General features: G+C 29.9%; 1 protein-coding gene, 1 non-coding gene and 1 pseudogene across 2 annotated transcripts; 1 reads left to right on the forward strand and 2 right to left on the reverse strand.

Moving 5' to 3' along the window:
* Positions 1-8,782: 8,782 nt before the first annotated feature.
* TRNAK-UUU (transfer RNA lysine (anticodon UUU)) lies at positions 8,783-8,855 on the reverse strand. The gene has a single exon. It is a non-coding gene; the product is annotated as a tRNA-Lys (tRNA).
* Positions 8,856-12,103: 3,248 nt separating this feature from the next.
* Positions 12,104-12,894, reverse strand: LOC148197842 (uncharacterized; annotated as a pseudogene).
* A 3,332-nt stretch (positions 12,895-16,226) lies between these two features.
* LOC124819801 (cytochrome b-c1 complex subunit Rieske-4, mitochondrial-like) lies at positions 16,227-18,924 on the forward strand. Its single transcript, XM_047291381.2, has 2 exons — positions 16,227-16,488; positions 17,987-18,924. The coding sequence occupies exons 1-2, from the start codon at positions 16,317-16,319 to the stop codon at positions 18,628-18,630; spliced, it is 816 nt and encodes a 271-aa protein (XP_047147337.1). The 5' UTR covers positions 16,227-16,316; the 3' UTR covers positions 18,631-18,924.
* The last annotated feature ends 7,249 nt before the right edge of the window (positions 18,925-26,173 follow it).

Here is a 26,173-nt window from a genome sequence, read left to right on the forward strand (position 1 = left end):
TTAGATAACATATATAAGATAAATGTAAATGTTCTAATACCTTATTAAGAATATTAAAAAATAAATTTTAAGTTTAATTTAATTATATAATATAAAATTAACTTATAAGATAAATATTAAACTCATTTATAAATTATAAATTAGCTTTATGTATGATCGACGTAAAGTATTCCTTATTACATCTTCTTTCTCTTTTGTCACCAAGAAAGTGTCTTTCTTGTCGCCAAGGGATTTTTTATATTAAGTTTTACCATCATTTAATCACGATAATTGAGCTTGAGAATTGAAATTTTCATAGTCAGCATTTGAGGTTCATGCACGCAGTTCTTGGAGTTGCTAAGAGGGTGAAAAGTTTAGAAGAATTCTTGGTCTGGTCCAGGTTGTTGAAGAAATCTTGAATGGATAGTTGTTTTGTTGGACTCCATTCAAATGCATCTATCCATTTTATATAATAAAGAAGTACCTTAAATTAATTCAAGTATTTGAATTTTAGAAAAAACAATATAATTACATATTTATGTTTTTTAAAATTAATTCAATGTTGTTAATAATTGATATGTGATTCAAATGGTAAAGAATAAAATACTGATATAACATAATCATATAGTATGTAAAAATTATTTAATTTTAAAAATTAAGGATCAAATATTTAATTATTTTTTTAAGAAAAATAAAACTGTACATTTATAAAACGTTAACAATTAAAAAGTAAATTTAAGCCTAATAAAAAAGTAATTTTAAGTAGAAAATTTCATGTAAATATTTTAGTTAATTAGTTTTTCTTCTCAATTTTATCTCTCTGTTGATAAAAGATTTAATAAAGTGTCTCTCAATTTTGTAAGAACCTAGGAAACAAAGTACTGGAATAGATAGGTGTATTAAGACCGAATATTTTATTTTAAAATAATATTATAATATAAACAGAAATTTCTAAAGCTCATCTTATTATCTAAAATATCGTCTATCTCTCTAAACTCTTTTCTCTTTGTTTTCTCTCACTTCTCTCTAACCTTTATCACTCGTGAATCATCTGTTCGCCGATCAGGAGGTGTTTAGGCGATCCTGGCGTCGAGAGCTACATTTTCAACCGATCAATTTCTTGATTAGAGTTAGTAAGTTTCGTTCCCTTTTTCTTAGTTTTTCCCTAAATCTGTGAATATGCAAAGAATTCTGTTTTTGCATGTGAAAAGAGTTTCCCTTTCTTGATTCTCAGCTCAAATTAGGTTCTAAGGGTTGTTTTCTATCACAAATCGGTGATTTGTAGGTTATTCTAGAGTTCCTTGAGGTACAAGCTTCGGTTAGGGTATTTTTTAGAACTGTGCAAATTTGATAGAGGTAAGAGAAGTTAGATAATTGCTTTTAAATATAGGTGTGTTGTGTAATTTGATGGTATGTGAATACTAAACTGTTTGAATGTAAATGCAAATTGGATTCATAAGTAGTGATTTGTTAGTTTTTGAAGCTTAAATTGGTTAGTAAACACTTTAGAATGATGTTAGTAGAATTTAGACACGCTTGATTAAGTGTAATTAGGTATATAAAACAATCTAGGAAGATTAGAAGTTGGAAAAATATTTCAAATTGGTAAGTTTTGGTGTAGGCTCATAATTCTGCAGTTTTGTGCTATAGAATTATGCAGACTCGTTGAACAAATAAAGTCGCTCAGCGAGTGATAGTAGAGTCTGGTACACTATCTTGATATTCACACAGCAAGCGGGGTCGCTGAGCGAGAGGTTAAAGTCTAAAAGTACAGTGAGTTTTATTCGCTTGACGAGTTGGGACACTAAGCGACTGTTTAATTATAGTTGATTAATGCTTTGTATTTTTCTTTTCTAAATCATTTTTGAACTATGCTATATGTGTTTTTTGTGTTTATATTTTCACTATTTTCATTCTTATTTCGCGGTTGATTTGGATATGTTCAATTGGGATAGTCCTGATCTGGTATTTATTTTTGATGAATTAGGTTTTTGATATAAACCATAATTTTGATATTGCCTTTAACTCGTATTTGGAGGAAGCACTATAACAGGGGAGTTTAATTTTTTACTGGAATTTATTTAGGAACATGCCCTGTTTGAAACTAATCCAAAATAGTAAGAATTTTTTAAATTTATTACTCTCCTCCTTCATTCAAATCCAGTAAGACACGTCCCAGACTCTCCCATAGTTGTATGGTGTCAACCTTTTTTTACTTTTTATATCTCTTTTTTATTCATCTAAATTCTTGTTTACTTTTATATTTTTAATATATTAATATTTTTTTACGTATCTAATTTTTTGGATTTTTTATTGTTAAAGTATAAGTCCTTATATATTTTTCTTATTATTAAAACATAGTTTTATCACACCTCTGTATTGAATCCCCGTGGAAAAAAAGTAATAATCCAAGAAAGTTACTTTATAATTGAATGGATTTTGATTGTTTCAATTGGATTTTTTGTATTTAATTTATTGGTGAATACTATAGAATTGATGACCTAGATGTGAAACGAACTGAATAGTCGTATGAATTCAACATAGGTGACAAGTCGACTTTGGACTTTTTCTTATATAAAAAAATATAGTGGATGGGAATAAGAGAAAATTTTTGAGGTCAAATACATGCTTAATGAAACTTGTAAAATATTGCTATAGATTTTATACTTTAGATATATGGAAAGTATCATTTGATCTTTGCACCGTTTCAATTGACATATCTAATAGTGTTAAATGATGTGTTACTGTCACGACAAGAGCACGGTGGAGAGAATGAGAAATGTTCCTCAACAAAAGTTTTCGAACTTGACTTCACATTTTCACAACAATGGCAGGCATTGCCACAAGGCCTTTGCAATCAAATGCAACATCACCAACATCATCAAGACTTTTCTATTCACCTGGTAAATCTTCTACTCAACAATACAAGAATTGAATATTCTTTATTTAAGGTTTAGAGCCATCGCCTTTATGATAAATGGCTAGTCAGTGGTGCTTCAAACACTAGTGAAACAATTCTTAGATAGTTTTTCAGAGATAACCAATTGTATTAGTAGTTTAGTTTCCTATTATGTTTACCATATTATGAATTGTATTACTTGTTTATGACTATTAGACATTTTATAAAGTTAATTCAATATCATGATTTTGTAATATTACAATATATTTGACTTTTAAATGTGAAATGCTTGAGATTTGATGCTATGAATGATATTTTCTTATGGCTGATTGTGTGAAATATGATGTTAATGTCTAATACTATAATGGATTAAACAAACATCACGTTTTAATAAAAAAACTGACAAATTTTTGGTACTATTTTTTACAGTTTGACAATTGTGTTTGACTCTTATTACCTAGATGCAACTCTTAATTATTGGGTGCAAATGTGAGATCATTTAAATTTTTTTTATAAAACCATAAAGTTACATACATATTTTTCCGTATGTAATTACATACGAATATTTCTGTATGTAATTATATACAAATTTTTTTGTATGTAATTATATACGAATTTTACATACCAATTTTTTCGTATGTAATTACATACAAATAAATCCGTATATAACTTAGCTACGACAATTTTATATACGGATTTTTGCTCGTATGTAATCCATATGTAACCAAGTATTATATACAGATTTTGGGTCTTATATACGGATTTGGTTGTATGTAATTTAATTTTTTCTTGTTTGAAGGGTGTGAACCATTGTCTGAAGGATTCGCCTAGTGAGTTGTGCCGCTCAACAAGAAGTTGAGGTTTGATATTATTGTGAGTTTTATTCGATCAGCAAACTGGGTCGTTGAGCGAGGAATTTGAAATCTGAAGGTACTGTCTGTGGGTTCGTATACTGAATAAGATCGCTGTTAGAATTTTCAATCTACTAACTTATTTAAATGATTTTTTTAGTTTACCAAATTAACGGATCAAAATAGTTAGTCTGATTTTGATTCGCTAACTTGTTTTGTTTTTCATTTTTTTAAATTAAAATAATAAAAAAAATTACATTTTTATTGAAATTAAATATATAATAATATTATTATAATTTAAATCATTAATACCGACAAGTTCAAATTATGAATTATAATATAATAATTGAACATAAATAATTATTTTAATTTATTTAATTAAAATTATTAATTTATAAATTAAAATTTTAAAAATATTGATATGATTTAATATATTTTAAATATATATATATATATATATATATATATTTTTTTTTTTTAAACATTAAAAAACTTAAAAATTTAAAAGAAATGGTGGACTAGTTTGTCAATTTGTTAATCTATCATATATGGAATGATGGAAGGAGTTGGAATTTTTAGCCCGGTTTTAGGTGACAAACGAATCCAACTTGATCCATTTTTAGTGAGTTAAGATTAGCCAAACCAAAACTTGGATTGTCTGTCTGTTTTATTATAAATTGTCTCTAGGTATATTACAAAAAAGATATTATATATTATGTATAAACTAAAAGTTTTCTAATGATTTTCTAATTATTAAATAGACAGTGATGACATTGTTACCTTTTTAAAATTGAAAAAATTCATTAATTTTTTTTATTAATAATCAAGTTAAATAAAATCAGCAAATAATGAAACGAAAATAATAAGTAAAGTCATTTTTTATTTTGTTATCTCATTAGAAGCAAATCATTTTAATTTTCACAAAAAAAAATTACATTTTAAACGTTTTAAAATTACATTTACTACTATTTGTATAGTTGGTCCAAAAATTTATCCTGTAACATATCTCTTTATTAGTGATAGGTGTTTTTCTTTCTCTTCCTTCTTTTCAATGACTTTCTTGATTCAAACACAACACACTAAAAAAATTGCATATTAACTACGAAAAATTTCTTAGTTATTTTGCAACTAATATTTCGTTAACAAGTTTTCTGACAAAGTATCAAATTGCTAAAAAAAAATTTCATAACTAAATTCAAGTAGTTAAATAAAGAGAGATATAATCCATCGTTATTCTATATTAAGTTATCTCCCTAATGCGTAAGAAATTTCGTCACTTTTTTTTCTATCTAATTTGTAACTATTTTGTCTATTTTCATTAATGTCACAATTTTATTCTCGTTAATATGTGATTAATTTGTCATAATTTTATTTCCGTTAATCTATATAACTAATTTATCACAACAAATAAAAATAAAATAATAATAATAATAATAATAAATAATGTTTTTTATTAGTAGTGTCAATTTATTACATGTTAAGTATTTGTATTAAAAAAATATAATTTATTATTTTCAGTAATTAAATTAAAAATAAAACAATAATATTATTTAAAATATATATAATTTTAAAAAGCATATAGTTGTTATTTTAAAAAGTTATTTAATTTTTTAAATTAAGAAAAATTATTCAATAATTTATTCAGTTTAACAAAATTTTAAGTGGGTCACATTGCAATGATGGCAACGAATTTCCTTGGATAGGTTAATCATACAATTTAAATATTTTTGTTAAATAAAACTGTTGACTCATGGCATTTGTTTATAATAGGTCAATAATTAAAATTAAATCAAATTTACGATATTGAAAATTGTATTTCCAATAGTGATGACATTTCATAATGAACTTTCAATTTAACAAGTTCAAAATAAATTCACTGTCATTTATGAATAATGAAACTATAAGATTGAGTTTCTGCAGATTGTATGAACAAAAATATCAAGGAATGTAGGGTTTTGCATTATCTGTATCATCCGTGTTTGAAAATGTTGGCAAAGAGGAAAGCTATGAAAAAAGTCGAGAACAAAACTATAATTACCATTTGTCATGGATTTGCATTTTATAATAATCTGTCTGCATATGAAGGGAAAATGGTGCCTAAACATTTTCAAAGCGAATAACATTTACACCATTGTTGAGGTTGTGATGCTTTTTCTTGAAAGCCTTTTGGGTTAAACATGCACAAAATTTCCACATTTTCCTAAAAGTGCAAAATCAGTATTTTTTATGTTAACGAACACACTTAATACAAAAATTATAAAACCTAACAATAATTAAGAAATCTCACTTGGATATGACTCGGAGAGAGAGAATTAATACAGTAATTAACAAAATGCCACTGTCAATTTTCATTCTTATTCTTACAATGATCTTTTATCTCATTTTTTTTTGTTGTTGTTTATTTATTAAAAGGAATGGAAAATCATGATTGAAGTATCTAAAAACATTAGAAAAAGGGTTAAACAGTGTTAATGGAATTTTTTTTTACAATAACACTTTCGTCAAGAATAAAATTTTTTTCGTGCTCGACCTTACAATTAATTTAAATGATAAATTCTTTTCAAGTGTTATTCAAAATATTCATTTTAATGAAACTTGTGTTAAATAAACTTAAATTGAAAAGGATTTTTTTGTAATTTTTTCATAAACTTTATTTGGCCAGCGTCGCAATTAGTTAGCATCTAGTTGGTTTTTATTTTTCTAGTTTGGGTTGCATTGTAGCAACTAGGTAACAAACCTTAGTGGTCATTATATTTTAACAGCCCAATCATTTAGAAGATATTTGGTTTTTCTATTTTGGGCAGCAACTGTTTTTATTTCATTCGGAGTCTGTAGGTGGCTATTTTAATAACTTTTTTCTCTCAATCAAATGAATATAGCGCAATATACTTTGCAAAATATATTTTTTTTTTGTGAGGTTATTTTAATAAGATGGTATTAGAGTTTTATACTTTGAGGTTTTTTTTTATGAGAAAGATGAGAAAGGTAGTCAATAAGATGAGTTGTCAGATAAGATTAATTAAGATAATTGGTGTTTGTAGATGAAGGTTTTACTCGGATCCCAAGACGTATGAGATATAATGGATAGTGGGTATCAAGAACCCGCAGAGAATGAAAACAAGACGGTGGCACAAATTACCACATTGAAGAAGACACAAATGAGCGATAGAACAACCTTATACTTTTTATATAATGCAATGAATGAATCGGGATTCGAGTACAAGCTCTCAGAAAAGAAAGAAGTTGTTAAGCTTATAGCTTGAGTGTAGAAGATGGACAACCAACTAAAATATATATTTAGATATATCATTTTAATTCATGCATATTAGTTTTAATTTACTCATTAAAAAGCTTTTATTTTATTAGTACATTAATTGAGAAGTCAAAAAATCTCTCAATCTCCAAAGTTTTCTTTAGTAGGTAAAGGTTAAAATGAGTTTGATTTTATTTGAACAAAAGTCAAATCAAGTTAACTCATGTGAAATTTTGAATCTAGTCGACACATGTCGAATGTTGAGAGAAGTAATCTCGAGCCAAAGGTTAAATTAACTTTATTAGAGTCGAAGGATAAACCCTTCAACCTGGGATGACTCGGTTATACCCTTCGACCCGACTTAACTTTTTTGACCAAGCCAGCTCAGTTCAACCTTCGGTTCGAGCAAACTCAACTCAATTCTTTGGCTCACTTGACTTAGCTCAATTCTTTGGCCCGCTTGACTTAGCTCAATTTTTAATTTGGGTCGACTTGACTCAATTATTCTACTCAACTTGGTCTTCGATCTAACTTGACCTTTGACTTAGGCCGTCTTAGTTTGATTCTTCAACTGAGTTGTCATGGCTCGGTTCTTTAGTCAAACTGACTAGGCTTGACCTTTAGCCCCATTGACTCAATTTGATTTTCGACCTACGCTAATCGATTTGACAATATGGGTCGATCAACTCGATTCTTCAACCTTATTGACTCAACTTGATTCTTTGAGCCAATCAACTTGATTGACTCAACTCGTCGTTCAACTCATTTAGTTCTTGTTAGCTTAACTCGACCTTCGATTTGGGTTGATCGGCTCAACCTTTGACACGAGCTAGCATGGTATGACATTCGGCCCAACCCTATTTGGCTTGACCTTTGGCATAAGTTGACTCAACTCGACCTTTGACTTAGGTCGTCTCAACTCAATTCGGCGATTCGGCTCAGTTTTCAACTTGGAATGACTTGACTTTATTCTTCATCACGGTCGACGAACTCGACCTTCGACAAACTTGCTTGGCCCAACCATTGACTCAAGCCATCTCGGCTTGATTCTTCTACTTGAACCATCTTAGTTCTATTCTTCAGAAGGTTTTGTCGACTTGATTCTTCGACCTAGTTAAGTCGGATCAATCTCAACAAAGACTGACTCAACTCAACTTAAACTTTATAGATTTAGCTTAATCAAAACACTATTTGATTTTGATCCAACATAAATTATTTACTAAACTTAGTTTAATTCAATCCTATCTTTCTTAACCTAAAACTAACTCACATAGACATATATGTAGGTTAGTTTTGACTCATGAAATTTTGTGTTGCTATTTTAATTCTATTAACTCTTTTTTATGTGAGTTTTTTGAGCTGACTTTTTTTTACTCCAACCAATATACTATGACAAATGGATAGGCCAAATTAAAATCTCTACATGTATGGTTGTTTAGTAAAAAAAACATTTTTCACTCTCGTATAAAAATAATAACTATACTATTAGTTATAATTCTCATAGTTTGTGATTATTTAACTTAAAAAACCATAAACATTGGCCATACAAAGTAAACTTATGCTCGTCTAAGTTAATTTCATTTTTATGTAAATTTAAATTTTATGTTACCGAGAGAAGTAGTTATTAATTATTTCTAATTTTGAAATTTCTCATAAATTTTAATTATCATAAACTAATTATTTTCTTCTATATTTTATAGTAAAAATATGCTTAAATATGATACATAAAGCACTTATTAGTAAATAAATTTATATTGAATTTCAATTATATTAAATATATACAAAAATGAAAATAAATATCGCCGTCTGTGGGAATCGAACCCACGACCACGTGGTTAAAAGCCACGCGCTCTACCAGCTGAGCTAAGACGGCTTGTACTTTTTAACAATAAATTTAGTAAATTCAAACCATACTCATTTTGGAAAAAATCATAATATAATACGCAAAATGCATTAGGTGGTATCCGAAATTTTAGAATTGTAAAATAGAATGATAGGTTGAGTTTTTCCATTGACCCTATTTTTTTGCTTTGGCAATGTGTACCCATGGTTTTGTTCTCCAAATTTCAATTTACATTATGAACTTGCACGTGAAGCTCACACCTTCAAATAAGAAATTTGGTAAGAAATGAACATGCACTTTCTCATTAACTAATCCTTACACCTTTATATCAATGGTGGAATTTTTTGGTTTGTTGTGTTTTAATTCATGTGCAACCTTGAATAAATATAATTTGAAGATGTGCCCACCTGACTTATATTAAATTCTAACTAGATTTATTTATTTTGCATCTAGAAAATGATATATTCAAACTAAGTTTTGTTGGCAACTTTACTCAATTATTTGAAATCTATATAAAATTTGTAGTTGCTTAGATGGTGATGATTGATGGTTTCGATAGTTGCGGTTGACAAAAGTGTATTAACACAATTGTGTCATACTTGAGTTATATTAAGTTCAAACCTAAGTTATATATTTCGTACACCTTATATAATAGTTTTCTTTTTTGAAAACATTGTAACTTAGGTTATCGCTGAATACAATGCATATGTAATTTTGTATAAGTTGTAAGAAAATTTGTGGTTTGTTCTCTATCCAGTTTTACAATAGCTTTTTATGCATTTTGAACAAGTGAATTAAGGTCACTTGACGTCAGTTATGATAGGACAACAAGGTAATGATGTGAATGTTTGCAACTTAGCTTAATTCATATAACTTAATATTTTCATATTTTATTGTTGAATGTAGAATTGGTTTTTGAATTATTTTATGGTATTTTAGGTTAAAGTTCAACATCTATGTAAAACTGAATACATTGTTGAAGTCAATGTTGTATTAACATTGAGATATTGCTCGCAGACAAGAGTAACACCTTTTAGGTGGTGTGTTAAGCTTGAAAAATCATTGGATATGAATGAACCAGTGTTAAAGGAACTTCTAAGTCTTTGAGTTCCAAATAGTTAATGTATACATATTAGGCAACACTTGGTACTTTTATCTTTTCTAGATGTGTGTATCTTTGGGTTTGAGTGTCGTTGGGCTCAATGTGGAATTTAATAGAGTTGTTCGCGAGATGGTAGGGTAATTGTTTGAAGAGGAACCAATAACAATAAAGGACATTGTTAGAAAAATGATACCTTGTATCTCAAACCAAGAGAGGAATGAATTGGATTTTTCCTTTAAAAATTGTTCTTTTCAAAAGCTTTGCAAAATCTTTGGTTTTATTGAAATTAATAAAACAAGTATGATGAATCAACAATAAAAGAGAAATGATAGAGAAAGATTAACACAAGCCTCCATTCAGTCTTCCTTTAATAACCTGAGTTGAAGGGATTCCACTATAATGATAGAGTTACAAGAATATAGATATATCCCCTCTCAATGTACTTCTCACCCCACTCAAAATCACTATAGTAACAAGATGTGAATACCCTCATAATCTTACCAAAATTGAGAACACTCACAACTCTTTTTACTCCTTGAGAGCAATCCCAACTCTCAATGAGAATAATCACAGTTCTCTCCCCCGGAAACAACAACATAGGAACACAATACTCAGATTGCAAACGTTGAAACTGATAATTTAGGTACACTCTGATAGTTCAGAATTAATCAGTACTGTTTAGCCCAATTTCTTGATAGGATCTTGATGCGTAAACCCAAATTTGATCATTAATTCTTGAAGACAGTTCTTGAACGCGAAAGGAAGCGAAAGCTTCAAAATAGACGGCTACTATGATGCTGACTACGTTAGAGACAAAGTGGAACACAAACGCACAAATGGAGGCTGCCACTTCATCGGAGGAAACCTTGTCTCGTGGTCAAGCAAGTAGCAGAATACAATTGCACTATCAACTACAAAACTAGAATATATATATATATATATATATCTGCCACTCACTATTGCTCACAACTGCTTTGGATCAGAAATCAACTAGAAGACTACAATTACTTCGAGAGTAAGATCCTTATCTATTATGATAATAATGCTGCTATTAGTGTATTTAAAAATCCTACATTGCATTCACGGGCGCATGCATATTGAAGTCAAGAATAATTGCATATGTGATCATGTTAACAAGGGTCTAATGGATTTACAAAATGTAAACACAGAAGATCAGCTAGCTGACATCTTCACTAAACCATTAATGGAAGATGGACTTTATCGTTTAATCACCCTTCTTGGTATGAGAACCGTTGAATGAATTGGCTCAATGTGTCTAGTGCAATCATATAGCATTGAGAAACAAACGTCAAAGACTCATCGTTTAAGTGACATCATTCATATAACATCATCTAAGACAAATTGTCTACAAGACAACTGCATACATGCATAAATTGTGTCTAATATTGAGCTCATCTATAGCAAAATGTCTAGGATTCTCAAAGACTCTAAGTGACAGATCACTAGAATTCAAAATTATGAGTAATGAGAAGTGACACATGTATACTTCACCAAGACTATTGAGGAGAGTAATGAAAAGTGACACATGTATACTTCACTAGAGCTTCCAAGTAGTGGCAAATCTAGACCCTAAGTTAGTGAGGGCAATTTACTTTTCAAATAATATAAATTAATAATAATTATCATGATGCATATGAAGATAATGACATAAGTATCAAAATCATAAAATTCAATGTATCTATTCAAATAAATTATGTACCTTATAGTTGTCCTCTACATGATTTCATGTCTTGAAATCATTAAATAATCAACTCATTGTCAATGTTATTGAACACCTCTTTCTCATCATTAGACAACAATCATTCATTCATGCATCTCCCATCCAATTATGCAACCTATTTTTCATAATTTTCACTGGAGAAAAGGCTTTTTCCATGTTGTTGTGGCAATGGGAAAAATCATTGGTAACTTCTAAAGAAGATAAAGTAATGGATAATCAACATATCTTTTACTTTCAACCAACTTTTGAAAAAGATTTATAATTCCTTTTAAAGATAAAAATTCTACATTTCAACTTATATAAATGATACAAGTCTCAAGTTTATTATCAAGCATCACTAAATCAATTATAGATAGTTCACATGGATTAAACTTTGCAAATTAAATTAGCTTTGCCTTATCAAAAGTAGTAAAAGTTTGGTTGGATCCAAACAATTCATGCAAAAAAGCAACAAAGTATTTCTCTCTGACTATCATTAAGTTCTTAAAGTTGCATGTCCACAATAGTATAAGATAATTCAACACAATAATGATGCTTAGTTGTGATAGTTGGAAATTTACCTCCACGTCGTGATCTCCCCTTAGATAAAAATATGTGTTCTATATTGGGAATGTTAATGGAATGCTTATTGCAAAATGAAATTACTTCCTGAAGTAAAGACTCACATCCCTTATCCCTCATAGTTTGCAATCGTAGCTTTGTGATGCTAACAAAGTTCATAACATTGATGACGTCTTGATCTTTTCTTTGTAATGCCTGTGACAATTCATTTGAAATACCCAAGACATTTTTTGTTAAATGAAATGTGAATACAAAATCAAATTCCTTTAGAAAATGTAAAAGACCATTTGTTTCAACTCTTTGATATGTATTTGATCCACCTTCTTTTACAATTTCAAGAACATCAATTATATAAGAATACATCCATATCAAATTGATGGATGTTTCAAAATGTGAAGCCCAACAAGTATCAACAACTAGTTTAAGACTAGTTTCTTGATTTAAACCTTGTTCACTATGATTGATGAGGAAAAACAATGTACATAAAAAATAGATGAATTCTCTGTTAAGGTCAAACTTTTGAGACCACAAAATTCTCATTACATGTTGCTAGCATCATCATAACCTTGTCCACGAATTCTATATATACTAAGCCCATATTTACAAAGTAATTCATCAATTGCCATTTTCAATGATAAAGTTGTAGTATCTTTAACATGAACCATAACGCTCAATAATACTTCCCTTTTTGGCATAATGCAAGAGACAACAATTTGCTCCTTGTTTGATATGTCACATGCTTTATCAACAATGATAACAAATAATTCATCTACAAGATCAGTAATAATAACATTAGGAGTTTCCAATCCAGCAACATTAACAATATCCTTTTGGATTTTTGGATACTGACATTTGTATACTTCGTCAAGGCTTCTAAGGAGAGTAATGAAAAGTGACACCTATATTGGTAAGATGTGTGCAAGAGTTAAAACTTAGTTTACTGACAGTAATATCACTAGTGGTTGTATTATTTATGATGACGACATGTTTTGTGTGGTTATGTATAATAATTGGTAACTGTATAACATTGTGAGACACTATGACTATGTTTTAGGTTTGGGTTTGATTATGACATTAAATAAAAGATTTTAAAATTTATGAATTTTATTTAGTATTTTAGTAGCATCCTAGTCAGATTGTTATATTGAACACGTTGTTAGTGAAGCTCACATAATTGAGTTTTGTTAAAGGTATTACAATTGTTGAAGTGATGCAAGGAGGGTGATATTGTTGCTCGTGATGTAGTACTTGTCAACAATATGGTCACAATAATAGACATTGTAAAAAAAAACAAAAAAAACAATACAAATTATAAAGCCCTTTACTGCAATCATATTATTTTTATGACAATATATTTAATTTATAATATATATATATATATATATATATATATATATATATATATATATATATATATATATATATATATATAAAAGAAAAAGAAGACTCCAAAAAAAATAGAGCTAGAATGAAAGTCAAAGTCATGGTTGTACCTCTGAAATGATAAACAAAACCACACTCATATATACTCAACCAATAGTGAAGAGGAAGTTAAGATCAACCAACTCCAACAATATCAAAGGAGCAAAGAGGGGAGGAAAAAGAAGGAAGTTGGGCACACAAGTTCAAACAAGGCTTTTGATCACTAATATGTGGAAATTTTGTGGGAGTTGCAATGTGTGATTGGAACTATGTTGCCTACTTTTGAACTTTTGGGTTTAATATCTAACTAGTGAGTATTCTTGTGAAGGTTTTTTTAATGTGCTTTTATTGTGCTGTATTGAAAATCACACCAACTTTTACTTTTACTCTGTCACACAGTTATGGCCAACTTGTATTACTATTCTTATTTTAAAATCTCTTTATGCGCTCTTAATAAGTTTTATTACAATTTCCATTTTTCTTATTAAAATATATTAATTAACATTAATTTCATTAACTTCTACTTAAAGCACAATATCATAAAACAAAGCTTCTACTTAAATTGTTCTTCCGATGCAATTTCATCGAACACAACATTTCAATACAATACAAAATTCTAATATTCTTCCAATTAAAAGAGGAACATTTCATACTACATATTACAATTTCTCTTTAGTAGAAATATGATAGAAACATAATTGTAAATGGTAAAGTCCAACAAACAAACAGTAAACAAATTTTAATTTTTCTCAATTTTCTCTCTACCATTAATCTTTAGTTTATTATTCTCTTCTTCTTCCTCTTTCTCTTCCTCCTTTTTTTCTTCTTCTTCTTCCTTTTCCTCTTCCTTCTCCTCCTTTGCTGTCTCCACCTCTTCATTGCCTCTCACACCTCTTTCTCCTTCTTTCCTCTGCTTCTCTTTTTCAAGTGATTTATAATTTTGACAAATTTATCAAAATAAGCTGATCTTCATTTTATTGAAAAAAATATTGATGAATTTTAAAAGAATTTAAATAATGATGAATTTAATATTAATTTTAAAAAAATAAAATTATAAACAATCTTTTAAAAAAAACTTATTACCAATCGATTTAAAAAAAATTCAATAGAAATAGTTAATTCTAAAAGAAAAAACTTTAATGTTATTTTATCAACCTAATTTATTGACATATATTTTTGTTTGTAATAAAAATTATAAATTATTGAAAAATATGTTTGTCGATAATAAAGATTTTAATTTATCGATTAATCATTATTAATGGATATTTTTATAGGTAATTAAATTTCTAAAATCCATTGCTATACAGTAAATTATGTTTTATTGATGATTTTTTTCATCACTAATTTAAAATTTTCTTGTAGAGAGGGTTGCTAAATTCAATTAGTAAATTATAAAATCTTTTGATGGATATTTTTATGGGTAATTAAAATTTAAATCTATTGTTAAAATTAATCTAAAATTTTCTTGTAGTGATAAAAAAAGAGGGTTAAGTTGTGTATTTGATGATGAATAGTAAGATGATAGTTTTATACGACAAACAATATGTTTAAGTTGTGTATTTGATGATGAATAGTAAGATGATAGTTTTATACGACAAACAATATGTTAAAAACTTTTCTAAAAATTTTAATTTTAAAACTCTCATATCTAATAAGAGATAAAGGAAAAAAGATTTACATTTGAATCTTTATATGAATTTGTTTGCTAGTGCATATTATGTCGAGTCGAATCAAGTTTTATTATCTAGACTAAACTACAAGTTTCAACACCAGTATTCTTTGAACCTTGACCACTTTAATTATCAACAACCTAATTTTTGTATGTCAATGTAAAAACAACATAAGAATACTAACTTTGACTTTCATATTCCATACTCTAAAAGTGCAAAATTATATTATAGATTGTATAATCAAAATATAATTGAAATTATGAATTATATAACCAAAAAAATGGAGTAATTCATAACATAATTTTCCATTTGAATTACACAATTTGAAACTTCAAAATTATATTATGAATTATACAATTGAAATACAATTTTTAAAGTCAAATTATTTGTGTAATTTATGATATTATTTTCGAATTTCAGATTACAAGATCCCAAAAACAAAACACTTTTCACTTAAGAATTGCGCAATCTAAATAACCTATGGGTTGCACAACGTAAAAGGATAAACTCCAAATAAAAAACCCAAATATCTTCGAAACCAAAAATGAAAATGCTAATATTAAACAATTACCCACCTTCAAGTTTAATAGTATTCTAATTTTTAGTTTAGCTTAGCGGGCCAAAATATTGCTTTCAGCAACTCTTCAATGAAAATAAAAAACACTAATGTAGCTTATCGATGCCTGGAAAAAAACTTCATTGCCATTTAATAGAAGAATAGCAAAGTGGGATAAGTTTAAAATTAGTAGGTGCAGGAAGAAGTTATGAGGTGCAAAACGTAATAGCCTGAATTTAAAAACTACAAACCGAAAGCATTTTGGTCTGAACGTAAGATCCAAATGGGTTCAGCCCAGCCCAAACCAGAGACAAAAATGGCAGTGAATAACCACATTTGGACACATTTTTGTTTTCTCTTGACGTTGTTGTGTAGAAGAGTATAATCGCAGGGCGAGAACCACCAACGAACGAAAGAAAGAGAAGGGTGAAGAAGAAACATGTTGAGGGTTGCAGCAAAGAGGCTTTCGTCTCTCTCCTCCTCTCCGTGGAGGGCCAACCACGCCGCCTCCGCAGTTCTCTCTCGGAACCCCGTTGCGCCGTCCCTTTCCACAGAGGAGCACAGATCCGACCCGTTTTCTCTCCGAACCGAATTCTTCCTTCCCATCAGAGGTTGGGATTCCCTTCTCATCTGTCTCCCTTTATGGATTCATTCGAAGCTTCGAATGATTTGTTTTGCTCGTATTTTTTTTTGTTTGGATCGTTCTGTTATTTGAATCTTAGGGTTCCTCTCCTTATGATTATTATCCTTGATTGGATGCTTTTTAATGCTTATGATCATCTGTAAAGCTCAAATTTTTATATGATCGATGTACTTGTGGCTGATTTACTTAAGTAGGTTATAGCATCCGGAGGCAGTTCGCCTTTGTGGATTGCGATGTTCTTTGTTCCCTTTGGGTGATAGTTTTTGGATTTTTCATGGATGTTTTTTTATTAGAAGTTGGTGTGGGATTCGTTCTCGTGTTTTCCTGTTGGAATTGCGAATTTGGATTCCGAGCTTTTTTTTTGCGTCTGTTATTTGATATCTTGATTTTGTTTGGTGCTTTTTTTTCTCTTTTTTAATTATTGGATGACATTTGGTTGGAGTTTTCTGTATTCCACTGCTTTGAGGAAATTTATGCAACCTCGTTGTAGCTAAATGTTTCAAGGTCATATATTCCCTGTCTATGCAATTTTATCCCATTCTGATGAAAGGTAACTTATTCTGTTTCTATGATGGAAGTTTAGTTGCTTTCTAATGACATTGTTCATCCAAACTAGAAGGGGTATCTGTACAGATAGTATAGACCGTTTTCTACGCCATCGAATTTTGATGATGGGAAGGGTTATTCATTTAGGAAATGTAAAGAAAAGTGGTGAAAATAGAACTTTCATTTTCCTAGTGGTAGGGATGTAATCTAACAAGTCCTAGAAGTTACTACCTAACTAATTTTATTCTTCTATATGCGGTACTACTAATTGCTAAAGTTTCATTGCTATCTTGAAAAATATAAAGGAAACTATGTAAATAGTTATTAAGTTCTGATTGTTCTGTGTGTGCCCTGTGGTATCTATTTGTATCATCACCATACTTTGGGATTCTTCTATGATTTCGTATGAACAATTTTTTTCTGAAGCATTAGATAATATGATGGAAACTGAATAAGCTTCTCGTTTAAGCTAAATTTAGTTTATGCATAAGTTAATTTGTGGTTTGTTTCATAGTTCTAACTTCTCTAAGAGTTTATGTTAACTTGAGCATAGAATTTTTTGGATTTCTTTTTTATCTTTTCTTCCTATATTCCTCTCCTTTAAGTGCCTATTCAGATATCTATCCAAACAGGGTCCATATTACTGGATCAGTGATTTTTAACAGAATATTTATGATTTCTTTTATTTGTTAATTATGTTTATGATTTACCACTCTTGTGTCACTGGATGAATACTTTCTTGCAAAGTATTCTTGAATTTGTTATTCCTTAAGAAGATTTGTGTGTTACGGTGGGCCTAATATGCTGCTGTACGTTATGTTAGTTTAGGGTTTTGGTTTTGTAGTTTTAATTTAGCTTTGTGCTCTTAGTTTAAGGCTTACTTTTTCATGGGTTAATTGGTTTAATTTTATCTTGTCCAGGTTATGCTACTGATTCTCTGTTCCACCCTAAAGAAAACAGCCTTATTCCTGAAATTCCTGCAACTGTTGCGGCTGTTAAAAACCCTTCTTCTAAGATTATATATGATGAACACAACCATGAACGATTTCCTCCTGGTGATCCAAGCAAAAGGGCATTTGCCTACTTTGTCCTAACTGGTGGTAGGTTTGTTTATGCCTCCTTGATTCGTCTCCTTGTCCTCAAGTTTGTGCTCAGCATGTCAGCAAGTAAGGATGTTCTTGCCCTGGCTTCACTTGAAGTTGATCTCTCCAGCATTGAGCCAGGCACTACTGTGACTGTTAAGTGGCGTGGAAAACCAGTTTTCATCAGGCGCAGAACAGAAGATGATATTAAGCTGGCAAACAGTGTTGATGTTGCATCTCTTCGTGATCCCCAGCAGGACGCTGAGAGAGTAAAGAACCCTGAGTGGCTTATTGTGATTGGGGTGTGCACACATCTGGGTTGCATTCCCTTGCCAAATGCTGGTGACTTTGGCGGATGGTTTTGTCCATGCCATGGTTCCCATTACGATATTTCTGGCAGAATTAGGAAGGGACCGGCACCATACAATCTAGAGGTACCAACTTATACCTTCTTGGAGGAAAACAAGTTGATGATTGGTTGAAAACCTTGGATTGGTTCTAAGTGGAATGAGTCCACAATTTTTTTGATTTATTGGATAATGTCGAAATGTGCCATGGATACTTTGGTCATGGACTTCTCATATTTTATGTTTAGCAAGTGTTATGTAACTCGGAAATTTGAGTATTACTGCTTTACGAGACTTGTATCAATAATCGCCTGACTTTTTTACTTCGATGGATGTTCAAAGTCTGATGCCATCAGGCATATGCATTGTATTTTTCATATCATGAATAACATTTGGAGATCTGCTTAGCAAGTAGGTTGGTTAATAGGACATTTTATAATTGATTATGCGTACAATTACAACATTGTTTCTTGTATAGTTAGCTTGGTTATATTCTTTTACTTTATGGCATGTCGTATGGAAAAATATAGTTTATCTTTTGAAGATCCCTTGAACCTAAACCCTCCTCTCTTTTTTTGGCTTAATGAGTTTCTTAATCTTGTTTTCGACTTATGCACCGTCGTTTGAACAACGATCCTTGATAAGGTTCCACCATCATTCGGAAGGGTTACACGATACCTGATTGGCTAATCATGGAACCATCATGTATTCTTAGAGCATTTATAATGCAAAAGCTCTGATTCTATTTAAATTAATTTTACTATGTCACATTATATATATTCTTAGAACTTTTGTATCAGTTCAATTTTTAAACTTAATTTTATATTGATATTTAAGTTGTATATAAATTGCCACGTCATAACGAGAGATTTTCTAGGTTATTTCTAATGTAAAAGAATTTATAATGTAAAAGAATGATGTCAATCATAACGATAAGTTTTTGTTATTTCTAATACAAGAATCATTCCGATTTTATTTCATGTAAGTTTTATATTATAATATCTTATTTTACTTTCAAGAAATTTTACAAGAACTTGCAACTTTTTTTCTGATAAAATTTTTTTATAAGATTTATTTCAACAACTTCTGTTTAATTTTATTTTTTAAAAGTTAATTTTTTTTCAGAATTTAGAATCTTAAATTTTATGTTATAAATAAGATGTTGACAGATAATGTTATAAAATGAGTTTTAATTTAAGACCCTTAATAGAATACACTTTAACCTTTATAAAAACATAGTGAAAACGTGATTAATGTCTTGTTTTATTTAAATGGTGGGACAACTAAAAGTTTTGTTTTATTTAAATAAAGGGACAAGAGAGTTCACTTCCTTTGAGATTTAATAAAAAAGTGTTTCGGTTGTAAATAAAGAGATGCCATGTTTAATGAAGTGACTTATGCCTCTTAGAAGAGAACAACCCTTAATTAAAATATGATCATTAATGAAGTGACTTATACAGCTTAGAAGAGAAGTAAAATTATCTAACAGCACTGCAGACCTAAGATTTGGAGTGTGTGAGTCTCTTTGGAAGAGTTTATGTAAATTATTTACAAGTTTTATTGTAAAGTTCCTTTTAGATAAGATAGTTTAGCGTTTGGATGATATATAATTAAGCGTTTATTTATGAAGAGCTTTTATCAGACGTGGTGTTTCCATAAAATTCTTACAATGATTTTATATAGTTAATATAAATACATAAAAATTAGATTATTTAAATTTTTAAGCCAAGTACATTTCAAAATAATAAAATTGATTTTTCTCTTTATAATAAAAGTGTTTTTATGAAATTTATCTACATTATTTTTTTTTATAAAAAAACGCTTAATGATAAAGTATTGTTTATTGTTTGTGTAATTATATTTATGAGCTATAAGATTTAAAATGTAATTAATATAACTATTGTACAATGTATCCACGAGCATACAACGTTATCTTCTAATAAAAAAAATTAAGTATCATTACAAAAAATATTGATATTTGTAGAAGTTAAAATTATAAATTTTCATGGTTAAAAGCTGTCACAAATAAAAATTTGGGTTAAATATGTTTTTAGTCCCTAAACTATTGGCCGTTTCTGGTTTTCGTCCCTCTTCCAAAGTAAGGTACAATTTGGTTCTCATTCTTTAGAAAAACGTTTGTTTTAGTCCTCAAAATTTTGTTTTTAGTCCTCGTTTTAGTCCTCAAAACGTTCGTTTTTTCGACTAAAACGAACGTTTTTTAAAGATTGAGGACTAAATTGTACCTTACTTTGGAAGAGGGACGAAAACCAGAAACGGTCAATAGTTTAGGGACTAAAAACATATTTAACCCTAAAAATTTTGATAGTTAAAATAATCATCATAATTACATATGTGTAAAATGATTTGTGAAAAAAATATTTTAACTGTTGGTATTGTTATCAGAAAAAAAAAATAATAACGGTTAAAAATCGAATTGAATAATATTTTATTATATTTTGATAGTTAAAACCATCACAAAATATATCATATTTTGAAAGTTAAAAACTGTCAAATTATTTGATTTTTTAAAATTTCAAAAAATATTTATTAATATTGTTATATTTAGTTGCACTTAAGTATATTGGGAGAGTAACAGAAGTTACAAGGTTTGCCAATTAGACATAGTCCTAAGAGAATCAAACAGAAATAACCTTTTCTTTGTGTAATTGAAACCTATTTCCCACAATTGATCGACATAATCGTTTGAGAGTTGATACCATCGTTATGTTTGCTTTGAATCTTCTGACATATCCTTATTAGAAGAAATAAATTAAGTCATATCCCTACCAGAAATGATCAATTCAAATCTAAGAAATGAAACATTTATAAAATAATGATATTTTGAGAAAAAAATCATGTGAAGGCAAAAACAGAGTATATTCTTATTCATTAAATATTGCCTCATTAGAAACTTTATTAGGAAGACTAATTGAGAGAAAAAAAAATTATGGTTAAGGGAAAAGAAATTAAATATCATTTCAGAACTTTGATTAGACAAACTTAAAAGATCATAACCATAAATAATACTTATATAGTTTGATTTAGTTTTACATTTGCTTAATATTGTGAGATGATATTGCTATATAAGCAATCTGACATATAAACACACTAAAATAAAAATACTTTCTAGTGTGTAATGTGAATGTAGGTATACACATTATATGTCAAATCATATTAAATTTTTATATCGTTTATTTTTTTCTCTTTTATTGTCTTGTTCCTAACCATTGGTATCAATAACCAATTTTTTAATATGGTTTATGGTTGCAGCTTTGTCCGATCTTCCACATCAGAAAATATTTGGTCAAAGTCAATTCTTAGTATGCTCTATGGTTGCATCGTTATCTAATCTTCCACATCATAAAAGATTTGGTTCAATTGTGTTTGGGAATCTCAGTTTCGAGAAATAATGGGAGCTTTCTTCAATAGCAACGAGAGCAATGCCATTGGAGCAATGACATTTGAAGAAGGAAATGTGAAGATTGAGAAGTTTGATGATAGTGATTTCAGGTTCTGGAAGAAGCAAATAGAGGACTACCTGTATCAGAAGAAGTTGTATCTACCCTCAAGAGGGCATAAGCCAGGCGACATGAAGCAGTCAAATTGGGAATTGTTAGGTCGGTAGACACTTGGTGTGATTCAGATGATATTAGTAAAAAAAATATTGTGTTCAACATCATGAATGAGAAAAGAACCAGAGAAAAGCAACTAAACCTAAGTGCTAAATGCATGAAACATAAAAAAGACCCAATGAATCCTAATTTTATGCTTGTTCTGGAAATTTAAGATTCAATTCAAGAAATTAAATCTTCACATAAACATAATCAAAAACAAGGAAAATTTGACCCCTTTTTATTTTCTCATCAACAGTCCATTGGACATATGGCTTAGGTTCCTAGACGTTATTAACAATAATAGTAAGAACAAAAGGACAATTTTCAATGGCATCCCAAATACCAATATCGACCGACTCTAAAATTATTTGCATTCTTATTTTCTAAAAAGCATAATTTTTTCCAACATAAAGAGGGGGTTTGTCAATTGAAGCACCATATGCAAATGTTTGATATTGTCTAGACATTTTCAAAATTTTTTGAATAATTGATACCGATTGTCAAAGCGGTATAGTAGAATGATTAGTGTGTTTGGACAAAAATCATGATGACGGGGCAAATTGATTTCTTGTACTTTAAAATAATTTTTCTTCTCTCTTTATAATATTTACTCAGCAAATAATATCAACAACAATAAAAAATGTAGGGAAGGAAATATTTGCACAAGTAGTTTTATACTAGTTCAGATCCCACGGATCCTATGTTCAAATGCTAATCCCAAACAGAGATTAACTATCCACTATCACAAAACCAATAAACTATTAAAACCACTCAGAAAGACAAATTTAAGGGTTTAGAAACACCTTTCTTCTTACCCCAAGAGATGATACTCACTTCCCCTGAAAAACACAAGGGATGAACACCTCCTCCGAATGCTTCACGAAGGATGAAGACTTCCTTTGAATCTTCTCAAAGGATGACAGCTTCACTCAACAACAACAACACTCGATGACACTCATAGTGAAATATCTCGTTCTATGCCAACACCAAGTTCTCAAAGCAGAAGCACAACGGTTACATAAACCCTAGATCATACTTCACTCCGTTTAACCAGTGTAGTTGTGTGTGTTACAATGAGAGTCTAAAATAGATTTATAAAGACCTTACTTAAGGACAATTCCAAAAATTCATTGTCAGCTTATTCTCACGTGATAATCGATTATCTCATCAAGGTAATCGATTATGCATTTAATGAATGCACAACGATCAACTGAATAAGCTTTCGGGTATAGTAAGCTTACGCGTTTGACTTAAACTCTCTTAGACGCTTTTGACTTAACCGTCGTTTAGCTTTGCATTTGGGTGCTTTGATTTAGATATGTTTTTATGATTTCTTCATTCCTAAAGGTTTTCCTAAGGTTTTTCTATGTTGGAGATCCTTGAGCCCAAGTCTTGTGTTTCATCCTAATGTATTTTCAGATTCTTATTTCATTTAATGTTATTTGGTTAAATTTCAAAACATGAGAGCGTTTAGACAATTTTGTCTTAACATGTGATACTCATTTCCAGTCAGAGTAACGAGTGCTACTAGGATTGACTAGGTGATACCAGGAGTGGTGCAGATACTCAGTTGTAATCTTGTTGAAGATTATAGTGGAACCCTCTAAGAGGTCTTACGGAGAACTAGACACAGCTTGGTGGAGTGAACCAGTGTAAAATAACTATGTGTTTATTACTTTTGTCCTGCAATATGTTTTTCCCACAAACTCTACAATTGCTTATTTTCTCAACTGTTTATTATAGCTCTTGTCACAAAACAATATTCTTATTAAGAGCTATCATTTTTAAAACACTTCTTCAAATTTAACTAGACGATTGAAAAACATTTATTTCGAAACTTGCAGTTTGAACAAAACTCTCTAACTTGAGTGTTTAACAACTTATATAAACCATTCAATCTTTAACAAGGTTGTTAAACTATCATTTTGGCGAAAAGTTTTTCTTCAACACTATTCAATCTCTCTTCTAATGTTTTCCAGGTATTTCATTATTTTTTGATGTGTATATAGCAAGAAATATATTGATTATTTTGTTCTTTGTATATATATCTTCATTGTAATATGAGATTGTTATATTTTTTGGGACTGAATTTTATGCAGGTCTACATGTTGGTATAGAAAGTGACTTTTTATACTAATTGTTACAATAATAGGTATAAAAAAATAAGACTTTTTATACTAGTTAGAGCTCTAAGTGGTATAAATAAAAATAATTAAAAAGATTAAGTTTTTCATATTATATTTTTATAAAAGAATAAATATTCAATATTATTATAATTTAAATCATTAACATTTATAAATTAATTTCCAATTATTAGTATAATAAAATAATTTGATATATAAATATAATAACTATTTTAATTTATTTAATTAAAAATATTAATTAATCAATTAAAGCTTACGAAATATTTATATGATACAACAACTTTAAAAAAGAAATTAAGAAAATTTAAAAAAAATAAAAAAAAAATGACCAGCCCGTGGTGCCGAGATGCCCCTACAACAGCTAGCAAATTAAGCTGATCAAGAAGCATCGTCCTTTAGGGTATCTTTCCTTCAGTGGGCGATGCCTTGGAGACGTGTCTTCTCATATAGCATCGTCTTTGGTTTCTTTTTTCTTAATTGAATCCGTGGCTGCAACATAAGCACAAGATTAGAATAATTTCGTGGAGAAACTTTACAAAGTGGGCCCAGTAGGTGATAATTGGTAATTGTATAATTGATAATAGATACACTCTTTACATATCTTTGCATAGAATCTAACACCACATGGAGAATTGACTTCACATATATAATGATGGATTTTTCACGTGAATTAAGAGAGAAACATGATCTGATCGAAAAGTGGGGTCCACGGTTATCAATCCTTTGATCTTTGGAATTGATTCACTAGTGAGGAACTGAAAATTGAAAAAAATTGAGTACATCACCTGTTACTCGTTCCAATGTTCGTGTGTGGCTGATTAATTTATGTATAATACTTGTTTATCAAGTTTTCTTTTATTTTGAGTAATATTTTTACTTTACTTTGAGTTGAGTGTCTTCTTAATAACTGTTTTTTTTTAATTCTTAATTTTCTTTCACTCTTAATTGTGAGAAATAATTATGAGTTAAAAAACGTTTTAGTTTACTTGCTTGGTTTCACAATTTTCTATTAATAATTCTAGACATATTCAATAATTCTAGACTCATGTTTCTCATTATACATTTACAAATTATCAATCCAATAATAAGAATAATACATAATCATACACCACACCACATTTCCAACACATGTATATCATATCTGTGAGGTTTCAGGCGGGGAACGAAGGGATGTTACCTCACGAGTGAAATGTCGACAACAAGAGTCCTCAAACCGAAAGTGAAGTTAAAGCCAATAGAGGTTTGCGAAGGCACGATTGAACTGCAATGGCGGTTCACAAGCTCACATCGCGGTTGAAGCACAATGGAGGGAGGCGAACTCCAGCACCCCGCGCCTACGACCCTTGGACAAGATCATTGCGAAGGTTCTCAGATTGGGGAAATCAGAGAAGGGAGGGAATATGTGTTTCAGTGCGAAATGAAAATGTGAGAGGCGAACTTCGGCAGCTAACGGAAGCGAACACCGGTAGCCAACGCCCAAGACCATTCGAGAAGATGAGTCTAAGAACGTTCTTGGAATGGCCGGCTGAATGATGAAGACAACTTCCTTGATTGAACGACGAGGCTGGAGCGCAATGATGGTGGAGGGAACAGTGTGCATAAGCGGAAGAGGGAGTTGGGAGAAGGAGTTAGGGGAAGAAGGAGTTGGGAGAATTTGAATATTGGGGGAAGAAGAGCTTTCGCGAAATGAGGGGGGAATCTCACTTTCTTATACACCAACCACTTACCGAAGGTCAAGTTCCTTCGATAATGTCCCATGTCGAGTACCGAAGGCCAAAATCCTCCAATTGTGTACTACTTTAGAGACTGCCGAAAAATCCTTCGGTAAACAAAATTTACCGAAGGCCTAAGGGCCGTCGGTAATAATCCGCTAGTAATCCATGAATTTCCTATAGTGTTATCTTTTAAAATGTTTTTCTT

The sequence above is a fragment of the Vigna umbellata genome, chromosome 5, assembly GCF_029865625.1.
Source record: "Vigna umbellata cultivar VRB3 chromosome 5, Vumbellata_1.0, whole genome shotgun sequence".
NCBI classification, from domain to species: Eukaryota; Viridiplantae; Streptophyta; class Magnoliopsida; order Fabales; family Fabaceae; genus Vigna; species Vigna umbellata.